General features: G+C 33.2%; 1 protein-coding gene across 2 annotated transcripts; it reads left to right on the top strand.

The window, feature by feature from the left end:
* The first annotated feature begins 696 nt into the window (after window positions 1-696).
* Window positions 697-9,520, top strand: LOC107422207 (15-cis-phytoene desaturase, chloroplastic/chromoplastic). Of its 2 annotated transcripts, XR_001581839.4 has the most exons (16): window positions 697-908; window positions 1,025-1,324; window positions 1,434-1,566; window positions 2,165-2,253; window positions 3,279-3,336; window positions 3,424-3,579; window positions 4,534-4,682; window positions 5,319-5,438; window positions 6,220-6,433; window positions 6,520-6,622; window positions 7,047-7,094; window positions 7,375-7,420; window positions 7,945-8,132; window positions 8,462-8,624; window positions 8,805-9,062; window positions 9,156-9,520. XR_001581839.4 is itself a non-coding variant. In XM_016031629.4 (15 exons), exons 2-15 carry the CDS (start codon window positions 1,100-1,102, stop codon window positions 8,862-8,864), a joined length of 1,752 nt encoding a protein of 583 aa, XP_015887115.3. In that variant the 5' UTR covers window positions 697-908; window positions 1,025-1,099; the 3' UTR covers window positions 8,865-9,520. The 2 variants fall into 2 exon arrangements, 1 of the variants encoding a protein (XP_015887115.3); XM_016031629.4 differs by having other exon boundaries at window positions 8,805-9,520.
* The last annotated feature ends 2,124 nt before the right edge of the window (window positions 9,521-11,644 follow it).

Raw genomic sequence — 11,644 nt, 5'->3', positions numbered from 1 at the left:
AAAAATAATCTATTATTATTATTATTATTACTATTTTTGTTCTCAAAAGAATTAAAAAAATATCCTTATAAATATACATTAAATAATAAAACTAGACCTAACTTGTCTCTATAAGCTGGATAACTTCATCGCGTGGCTATTTTTGGGCAATAAAAAAAAAAAAAAAACTTCAATTTAAATGCCAAAATATATATTTTAGCTAATAGTGCCATAATATTAATATTATAGCCATTATGCTTGGAGGCACTACATTTATAAAAATGTTGAACCTTCTTTTATTTCTACCATGAAATTTCACAAAAGTTTTTATTTGTTTAAAAAGGATATATAAAAACATAGAGAAAATGAGAAAGAAAAATAATTTGAGATGGCGAGTAAATTTCTTAATGTAACTTAAAAAAAAAAAAAAACGAAAAAAAAGATTTATTGATGCTTCCGAATTTCATTTCAATGATTTTGCAAAATTTAATCTTTGGATTTCTTTTTCATCAACATTTCTCAAGTTTGAAAATTTTCACCCAAAAAAAAAAAAAAAAGGAAAAAGAAAGAACTTTATAAATAAGTCCCAACTCTTAAATTCAATGTATTGTCACATTAAAAACCATACGTCTCTCCTGGTCTATGTAATTGAAATGTGAAAGCGAGTTTTGGACTCAATGGATTGCATTTTGTAGCGTAGACGTATTTTTTGCCGTCTATCACACACACAGAATATACCAATTTGGAAAGGCAGCCTAACATGACCCAACATAGCGACAAAGCCGAATTAACTGAAAACCCACCAAACTGGGAGGCTCATGTGCTGCACTATCTACACCACCATTTCCACTCACCCCCACTCTCTCTCTCTCTCTCTACCTTACCTCCGGAATTTGACTCACAACCATCTGCCTAGTTCATACTTTCAGGTTCTTCTTCTTCATTCATTTGTTCCCCATTTAACTTTGATTTATCTTTTTTTTTTTCATGGTTTTTATTTTTGCTTTACTGGGTTCTTTGAATTTGCTCTGTTTTTTTTTCTCAGATTTTTCTTTCCGGGAGTTATCAGCCACTGTTGGAGGCCTGAAAGTTCAGTTTTGCGGGTTGTGTGTTCGGTGAAATGTCCCAGTGGGGATGTGTTTCCGCGGCTAACTTGAGCTGGCAAACTAGTAGTATCGTAAGTATTAGGAAGGTTGGAAGCACACCCAGATGTTGTTTCCAAATGGGTTTGCCAAATTTGGAAGCTTTGACTTTTGGAGGTAGTGAATTTATGTCTCAGAGTTTGAGAATTCCGTGCTCAAGTGCGACTGGTAGAGGGCAGAGGAAAAGGGGTTTCCCTTTGAAGGTTTGATTTTTTAGGGAAAAAAAATAATTACTTATTTGTTTGTTTATATTTATTTTCGGAATTTTGCTGGCCAAGTCTTATATGGAATTTAGTTTTGTTTGTGAAGTAGGTAGTTTGTGTGGACTATCCAAGACCGGAGCTTGAGAATACTGTTAATTTCTTAGAAGCTGCTTCCTTGTCTGCTTCCTTTCGCTCTTCTCCTCGTCCTGCTAAACCGTTAAAAGTTGTAATTGCTGGTGCAGGTGATGAAATCTAATCCTATCCTCCTGTACTTATGAGATATCCACCTTAATTTAACAACTCTATTTCTAGATTTGGTTGCTAATATACCAAATTTATGCTTTACTTGGGTGGTTTTCAAGCTATCGTATTTTTTGAATTACTTTATTTTATTTTGTCCATTTTCGTCTGTGCAACTAAAGTTGATGTATGCTGCTTTTGGAAGAGAATGCCAAATTGCTGTAGAATTCTCTTTCTTGTGTGCTCACATTTGTGTTCTATTTAAGTGATTGATACTCCAAGGATTAGGTGACTACTTGCTATTTCCTTTATTTTATGGATACTGGATAATGGATATAAGGGTTTTCTTTGTTACTAGTAAAGTGTTGGTTTTATTAGTTTTGACCATATGCTATTGTTATTTCTATTGAGAAAAAAAATGATTTTGACATAGTTTCTTTTAGGCAAAAAGATTCCTTGATGTGTCTTCATTGTTGCGACTCTGCTTATTTGAAATGCTTGTTAATGATGATTGTAGTCTCGCAATAAAAATAGTAGTTATTTGGAGTTCAATGCACATGGTTCATTTGCTAAGCTTTTTATTTTAATAAATTATTGCAGGACTGGCTGGTTTATCAACTGCAAAGTATTTGGCAGATGCAGGTCATAAACCTTTATTACTGGAAGCAAGAGATGTTTTAGGTGGAAAGGTCCTTAAGCTGATCTAGTTTTATCCCACTTTGACACCAATTCTGTGCTTGTGCCATCATTTGTCTCTGTCTATTATGTTCTTTGAAAACTAACTTTTTCCTGGTTGACAATTGGGTGAAATACTATCATCTTTTAGGCTTAATAAGCAATGTTCAATCAGTTATTTCAAGATGATATTTAACAGCATCTTGTCTGAATTAGATGGTTCTTTGGGATTGCTATTTTGCTATATCATTTTCAACATGATGAATATGATATAAGGTGTCCATAAAGGCGGCAGAAAATTATCATGGTAACTACTGGCACATTCAGATTGCATGTAGAAAGTGCATACTGAAATGAGGAAGCTGATATGGATTATTAAGAAAAGATTTACATTGGTACCAGAGAAATCATTCACCCGCTAGCTTTTGCAGCAGGTAATCCTCCCTTCTTGAGGGATGGGGGTTGGATTGCGGTTGAAGGAGGGGAGAGGGCTTGTGTTCAATTCTTGGATGAGAGGGACAGCTAAGATTTTTGCTCCCACCACCCCCTGTAGAGGAAGGAAAAGAATCATTTAAAGTGCTATGCTCATGTCCATGACTAGTTATTAGAGGAATGATTTTGTGGGGTTTAAGACATGTCAAAACCAAGCATCAAAAAGGATGTTAGTTTAGTTGGCATTGGTGAACTTATCCTAATGGTTAACTAAGCATAAAGTCTTGATAAAATTGCATGTTAGTTCATTTCCTACGAGATGGCCTTTCAGTATAAAGGCTGTAACATGGTTTAAAAGATTGGAATATTTTCTAGTGTGTATCCACTCCTCTTTCTTGTCTCTAGCTGTGTCTCCTTAAAATGTTTTATTGTGATTGGGTTGTGTAGATTTTTTTGTAATTAAGTACATTGCAGTTTTTTATATTTTGGTATGTATGAGCAATCCTAATTGGATAGGTCCTCCATATATCTTTAAATTTGGTAGTTTGAGTATGGTGATAGGGTGAGAAAGTTAGTAACTGATTGAAGTTTATCTTCTTTTCTCTAGCTGGCAGCATGGAAAGATGAGGATGGAGACTGGTATGAGACAGGCCTACATATATTCTGTAAGCTTAACAACTTCCTTTCTCCATCTTTGTCTCTCTTTTTTTCATTTGAACTTATTATACTTTTCTTTTCATTTTTTTGGCTAGTTGGAGCGTATCCAAATGTACAAAACTTGTTTGGAGAGCTTGGTATTGATGACAGGTTACAGTGGAAAGAGCATTCTATGATATTTGCAATGCCCAACAAGCCAGGAGAGTTCAGTCGATTTGACTTCCTTGAAGCTTTGCCATCACCCATAAATGGTAAGAAATCATATCTATTTATTACCTCAAAAATTAAGGTACATTAATGCAACTTTGAAAAATTTTAGTTTTAATGGCATATTTCACAATGTGCTTGGATCCATGTTGGTTTAATTTGTTGGAATGTAGTGATTCCCTGAATTAGCAATATATATTGAGAAGTAACACTCAGTCAGCCTGCAGTATATCCTCATGTAGACTCCAAAAGACCAAATTTTATATGACAAAAGTCAAACATCTATTATTTTTGAACAGGATTCCCTGGAAACGTATATATCTTTGATATCTTTCATGCCATATATCCTATCCTTATTCATATAGCAATAGGAAACCAATGATTTTATTTCTTTTTGCTAGCCTTCCAAAATCCAAATAAGTAAGTTTGAGATTGGTAATTTGGGGGAATTGATGGCAGTATTGTGGGGTGAGGTTGGATGGTGAGAAAGGATTGGAAGGATGGATGATTATTGGAAGTGTGTCATCTGCCTTATGATCTTGTTCTAAAGTTTTTATAAAATTGTGCACAGCTGATGGACTTTCGAGAAATTATGAGGGGGACTTTCTTAGTATGGGATGGATGACATGTGTACATATTTTGGACAGTGTTTACTTGTCAGAGTAGGAGGCTCGTGAGTTAGGAGAATTGGTACCTGTAGGAGGCCCTTTTGGTTCAGTTGTCATGGTAGACATGATCATATGTCATGGAAGAATTAAGTTGTGAATTAGAGTGGTGCTTTTAAATAATTGATTGGGAGTAGAGTGATGCATTTAGCATTGTCCTAAATTTCCAAAAATGATATTTCTTTTCCAACCTAGTAGAATTTCTTTGTAGTCCCAAGCCACTTGGGTATTTGATAGTGTCTTTTTCTCTCATATGATTTATAAAATTAGCATATGATTGATCTTCAGTCTATTATAAGTTTATTACGGATTGGCTTTATACATGATTGACAGGAATATGGGCCATTTTGAAGAATAATGAAATGCTGTCTTGGCCAGAGAAAGTAAAGTTTGCTATTGGTCTTCTACCGGCAATGCTTGGTGGACAGGCTTATGTTGAAGCTCAAGATAACATCTCTGTTAAAGATTGGATGAGAAAACAGGTGTGGTAACTCCTTTGATCGTGCTATTTTTGAAGGTTTATCTTGACCAGATTTACACATGTTTGTTATATAGATAGCTTAGTAGCTTTATGAGTCATAAGCAAGTTTAATTATAAGATACAGGTTATAGGGTTAAGAGAAGTGGGTTGCCTGCATAGATCATTCCTAAAATCTGGGTTTTTCAACTATTTTTAACTGAACCATGATGGGTTGATCTCTGAATGGATTCAGCATAAGGTGATAATTCAGATGCATAATGAATTTAGCTCTGATGAGGCTTGCGTCATAGTGGACAAGAACGCAGGATATCAATTATATTGGAATTATGCCTCAAATTTGGATAATTTGGATGCAAACAGAGGAGCTGCCACAAACTTTTAGGAATTGAGAAGCCAACTAAAACTGATGATTTTTATCTTCTAGAAGTTAAAATAGAACTTCTTTAGATAATGGTATGGAGAACATGAATGTTTTGGAGAGCCATGCTTTAGATAATGGTTTTATTTCATAATTATTGATTACAGAATTGACATTGCCTACCTTATTTGTTTATTTTGTGGAAATTTTGGTGATCCTGATATATATAATTTATACTTTGGCAGAAGAATAATTGATGATATTGTCCTTTTCTCTCAGGGCATACCTGATCGAGTAACTGAGGAGGTGTTTATTGCCATGTCAAAGGCATTAAACTTTATTAACCCTGATGAACTTTCAATGCAATGTATATTGATTGCTTTGAACAGATTTCTTCAGGTATGTTGACTTCTCCCTCCTGACACAACGCAATCTTACTCTCCTTTTGTTGATACAGGACAATATGAACGTAACTCAAAATGATTTTTTGTTTCTTTACCATGCATATAGAGGCACAGACACCAGTAAAACTTTAACGTTTATCAAAAGAGAAATCTAGAGATTTAGTTTCAATACCTCAAGATACAAGTTAAATAACATTACTAACCACCAGATCTATAGTCAGTCGTTATCATAAGCTCAATGGTATCTAACCTGAGACATGGATTATCCTTTCTAGAATTTTCACATCTATTCATGGCACATGCCATTCCAACTTTAAAATGTTTTAGTGTGTCTTTAAAGTCTACATCATGCTTTGCTTTTCTTCTCCTTTCTAAATTTTTGCGTTCATGGTCCTGAAGAATCCCTGATTTACATATTTTAAGTTAATAGGTACAAACAGACACAGTTTCACTGGAATTTTCACCTTATGCAAGAGTCATTTGTCCTTTGCCTTCAAAATTTTATTGACATTCCTAGCCATTGTATCATGAATGCTTTGGTAGTCAGGTAGCATAGTTTTTAGTTTATTTTTTTATTTTTGGGAACCAAGCTAGCATAGGTTAAGTCAACATTATGTCAGTGGCATGTTCTAGCGAAGATCTGTATTTTGTTTATATTTGGGTTCCATTGGCATGGATACTATTTTGCCTGTTGCAGTAATTTATTTTGAAGCAAAAGGACTTCTTTTCCACCATATGGCACTAGCTGATCAGCACCTTATAAATTTCATGAATAGGAGAAGCATGGTTCCAAGATGGCCTTTTTAGATGGTAATCCTCCAGAGAGACTCTGTATGCCAATTGTTGATCATATCGAGAAATTGGGTGGTGAACTCCAACTTAATTCACGGATACAAAAAATTGAGCTAAATAATGACGGAACAGTGAAGAGATTTTTATTAACCAATGGAAATGTGATTGAAGGGGATGTTTATGTGTTTGCCACTCCAGGTATAGCACAAACAAGCCTGATATGCTATTATTGAATTTATAATGCCACTTTACCTAATTCTGTCCGTTGTTTTTATTCTGAACAGTTGATATCCTGAAGCTTCTCTTGCCTGACAGCTGGAAAGAAATTCCATATTTTAAAAAGTTGGAGAAATTAGTAGGAGTTCCAGTTATTAATGTTCACATATGGTTAGTAATTGATACTATTGCTATTAAGTATACAAGAAATAAAGTAATCCTTCTCTTGGTCGACTGCTCGCAAAAAGAGGCTTGCAGTCACAAAGTGCTAAAAGTGATTGATTAATGATATTTGACTTTAATCGTGTTGATTGCATTTCTTATATGTTTTTGTCTTTGTGTTTTTGTTTCTGTTTTGTTTTCACGGTTTTGGTTTGTTTTTTAAGCAACTACAGAGAGGTCAAATTGATTACTTGTTTTTATGATGAACATGTACTTTAACTAGTATTTGGCATTCATTGATCCTAAGTTGGAAAGATTGTAGACCATATATATTCGCGCATGAGCACTCACACATGTATTATATAATATGCAATATTCTTAGTATTTAATATTTTCGTTATTAGCCTGGCATAAAAATTCTACTTCATCTCAGGTTTGACAGAAAACTGAAGAACACATATGACCACCTACTTTTTAGCAGGTCCTTCTCGTACCTCACTTGTTTTTTAATTTTCAAAATATGACTTTCAGTTAATTAATCGATCTTGCTAAAAAGTAAAGCCACTTTTTAGTTGCTTTAAGGTATATCTCATGGTTTTCAAGCTTATTACCAGCTTGATATCTCAGTGGTTTTTTTTATACTTAAGAATCAATAATTGGAAATCGTAGAAATAAAGGATTGTCTTTTGACTTGCATTTGGGATATTAATATTTCTGTATCTCATATATGGTTGTCTTTTTACTCATCTTTCCCCATGCAGAAGTCCTCTTCTAAGTGTCTATGCTGACATGTCTGTAACATGCAAGGTACGACTCTTATTGTTTTAATATCCATTTTTTATTTATTTACTGTTTCGACTCTTGTAGCCTACCCAATGTTAATATGAATGCTCCCTGGATGCATACTACTCGCATCTATTGTTGCACAATTGATATACCATCAATCATTGTTTGTCTTCAAATATCCTTTCCATTCAACTCCATATGCATATTGATTGAAGACCTTATAGCAGTGTCTTCTTGCTGTAAAAGAAATTGAAACGTGAAGAAGCACACAACGTGGGATTTGAGACCATATGTTTTTGTTACGAATGGACCCATATCATGAGAATAAGTTCTTTTAACCAGCATGATGTTCATTAAAAAGAGTTATTATATTGATGGACACCTGTACTCCTGCATCCATAAAAGTACTTCCTTGTTCTAGTGAACTGATAAATGTTCTACTGTTGCAAATTTTCATTAAACTACATTCACCATACGTGGGAGACATATTGAATCCTTGCTTTATTTTCATTCTGCAATGTTACATGATTGATCTTTTATTGCAGGAATATTACAATCCAAACCAGTCTATGTTGGAGTTGGTTTTTGCACCAGCAGAAGAATGGATATCCCGTAGTGACACAGAAATTATTGATGCTACGATGAAGGAACTTGCTAAACTCTTTCCTGATGAAATATCCACCGATCAGAGCAAAGCAAAGATTTTAAAGTATCATGTTGTCAAAACACCGAGGTTCGACTTACCTTTGATTAGTTCCTCTAATTTATTTGAAACCAGTTATGAAAAATATTTCAGAAAACCATTTTGCAAGTAACTCATTGAAGAAAATCTAGGGGGTTATTTTTCTCATGTCTTTATCGAGACATTAACTCGTCTAATAGAAACTATTTTTATTTTCTTATTGTTAACTGTTGTAATTGTATGTGTAAAATGGACCTTACTATTTTATTGCAAAGTTGTCACGGTGGTTGCATCAATATCCCTGGGAAGACCTGGATTTGAACACTAGTATTTTGAGTTGGTCTATTTTCTTTCTGAATTCAAGTTTGTAATCTTCTCAGGTCTGTCTACAAAACCGTCCCTGATTGTGAACCTTGCCGGCCCTTGCAAAAATCTCCCGTAGAGGGTTTTTGTTTGGCTGGTGACTACACAAAACAGAAATATTTAGCTTCGATGGAAGGTGCAGTTCTATCGGGAAAGCTTTGTGCACAGGCAATTGTACAGGTAAACTAAATCAGGATTCATAGAGTATGTGGCATGAAGTCGTAACACATGAACACCTATCTCTAGATCATTTTGTGTGTAGTGAAATAATTAAAGAAATGAAACAGAAATAAAAGGAGAAGCAACAGAATTTTTGCGATTTGCTGTCAGTATTCAGCCCTCATGTATTGAAATATACAGGATTACGATTCACTTATTGCTCGTGAGCAAAGGAACTTGGCCGAGGCAGTCAGTCGTTGATGACAACCATACTGTGGAGAAGTATTATCTGGTAATATTTTCGCGCACGGAAGTCATCAGCCCTTTCAACAAATTAGATACTAATTACACACTTTAAGGTCATATATGGAGTAACATTGTTAACCACTTTGATGGTGCATCTCTCCAAGATGGCAGCATGTCATTCCTTGATTTGCCTACATAATTAATCATCTATCTGTAAGTGTAAATATGTTTTCCTTAAAAAGAAAATAAAGAAAATGAAGAAAAAAAATCTTTCCAATAGGTAAAATTCCATTTTTCTTTTTCTAGGTACTTGTATGTCCCAACTATGGTTGTACTTGTGGTGGACACTGAACACTGGATCATAACTCATGAGAACCTTGAATGAAAGAGCAACATAGCTGGAGAGGGTGGAGATATATATATATATATATATATATATAAATGGGAGGCCTTTTTAAAAGAGTTAATTAGAAAAAGAGCCAGAGTTATGCATCAGATTTTTATGGTAAATTTACTAATAGTTCCATATCTCCCTCCTCAGCTTGAAGCCAAAAATTCGATTGCAATATATTCTATAGCAGAACTCTACATTTTTTTTTAATTTTTTTTTTGTGGTTAATATTGTATTGTTCATATAAGTTGAATCGTCAATAATAATTTTGTTATGAATTTTTCTTATTTTAATTTAACAAAATTTAAAACTAAAGGGTTTATTTTGTTGTTTATTGAAGTTTAGGTTTGACATTCTTCAAAAGAAAAAAGCATTGAGGAACAAATTAAAATTCATATCAAAGAAGAGTGATGAGTATCAAAGTCAATTCATTCATATAACATTTTTAACTCAAACTTTACTATTATAAATGTGGCGGTTTTCTTCAACTAGTGCCTGTTCCGTTCCGTTGTGCCGCCGTGTTCGGCTTCTATGACGACTCAAAACTCCTGTGTGAATCAGATCTTTTCCTTCTTCAGCCGGAAAACCTATTAGGATTGAAGTTGCTTTCTTCATTCGCAAGGCTGATGCGATGATGGGATGTATACTAGAGGAGTGATAGTATCAAAGTTAAAACATTTTTAACTCAACTTTATTATTATAAATATCATCAAATAAACATCTACGTGGTTTTATAATAAACAGACTATAATAGAAGACATACAGGATCAATTGGTAGAAAGTGAAAATTTTAAGAGCTTGATTTATAGAAGTATAGAAATAAAATAAAATCACCCTCTCGATCAAAGTACAATAAAAAAATAATATGTAATTTCCTACAAATACTTTAATGGATTTTGATAGATTCTATAGGATATAGCAATGTTCTTTTTTATTTTTTTTATTTTTTTATTTTTTTATTTTTTTTTATTTTTTCATATTGCATGATGTGATTGAATGTTCTTTGATTTATGCATCCCCTCACCAATGCTTTTCCCAATACTCTAGTTGCTTCCCCTTATAACTAAATAGGAAAAAATAAAATGTCAACGTCCTTGAAAAAATATTATAAACTGCCATTGTACAGGATAATTTGATATAACAAACTACCTATAATCCAACAATTAATAATTATATTATTTTATGATAATCTAATAATAAGCATTTATTTTATTTTATTGTTTGTAAATAACTATAAATGGTAAGTTTATAGTTTATATAATTATTAACTGTTACATAGATGATATGGTAGATATATAATCAATATATAGATATATGTAAACTTTTTTGGATACTTATAGTCCAACAAATAACAATTATATTATGTTATGATAATTTAGTAATGTACATTTTATTTTGTCACAAAAAAATAATCGTAAATGGTTAAGTTTAAGTTTATAATTCATATGATTATTAAATATGATAGATATATAACCAATATATATATATATATGTGTGTAAATTTTTTTGGGTATCTAGCTATATATATATATGTAAATTTTTTTCGGGATCTAGCTACTTTAAATCCATCTATATATCTCTCAAAAGCATTTTAAAATTAATTGTTTTTCCTCGTTCTTTCCAAACTAGACCATGTTCATTTCCCTAACTTGAAAAGCAAGCAATTTTTTTCTCTTTTCCATGGGAGCTACATCTTTCCAAGGAATTTCCAAACGTTCAAAAAAAAAAAAAAAAATGACCATGTTCACTCACCTTGATGCTCAAGAAAATGGTATAAATATTAGCTCAAAAACCTTAAATCAAACACAAGTTTTTTGAAAGCATTAAGCTTTTTCAAAATCCTCCCTTCTAAGCTTTTCAAACTAGCTTCTTACTTATCAAATATTAACAATGGCTGAAGTACTCCTCCAGCTTCACAATAAAAAGACTTTCGCCAAAACCCAGGTGAAGAGAAAGACCGGTCATGGCTTCACAAGAAAGTGTGCAACCTTGGTTAGGGAACAACGAGCAAGGATTTATGTCCTTCGTCGCTGTGCCACCATGTTGTTGTGCTGGTATATTCAAGGAGATGACTAGACCTCTTTCTCTATATATATGCTATTGTTTTATTATTATTATTTTTTTTTCAAAATTTTCTCAGTTTCTCAACAAGAAAATACATAAAGAAAAAAAAGGGTAAGAGAGATCATTCTACTTTCTTGGTGGTCTGTCTTGGCTTCGTATGTACACACTGCAGAGAAAACTGGTTTGGTTTTATGGGCTGCGATCAAGCTTAATTTGGCTGACATATTATGCTTGTTCTTTCTTCTCTGTTTATCCTTTCAGTTTTTGACCTTAATTGGTGTTGATCGTCTTCTCACCAATAATGGGTTTTTTTTTTAAGGATATGCAAGAGGAAGTTTTA

The sequence above is a fragment of the Ziziphus jujuba genome, chromosome 3 (assembly GCF_031755915.1).
Source record: "Ziziphus jujuba cultivar Dongzao chromosome 3, ASM3175591v1".
NCBI lineage: Eukaryota > Viridiplantae > Streptophyta > Magnoliopsida > Rosales > Rhamnaceae > Ziziphus > Ziziphus jujuba.
The sequence above is the reverse complement of the archived record's forward strand: the minus strand, read 5'-3'. Positions and strand labels throughout refer to the sequence as shown.

Excerpts from the sequence above, each read along its gene's own strand:
- LOC107422207 (XM_016031629.4), top strand. The coding sequence starts at position 1,100 with ATGTCCCAGTGGGGATGTGTTTCCGCGGCTAACTTGAGCTGGCAAACT. Across the intron at positions 3,337-3,423 it reads GACAGGCCTACATATATTCT|TTGGAGCGTATCCAAATGTA; the intron begins GTAAGCTTAACA and ends TTTTTTGGCTAG. Across the intron at positions 5,439-6,219 it reads CTTTGAACAGATTTCTTCAG|GAGAAGCATGGTTCCAAGAT; the intron begins GTATGTTGACTT and ends TTTCATGAATAG.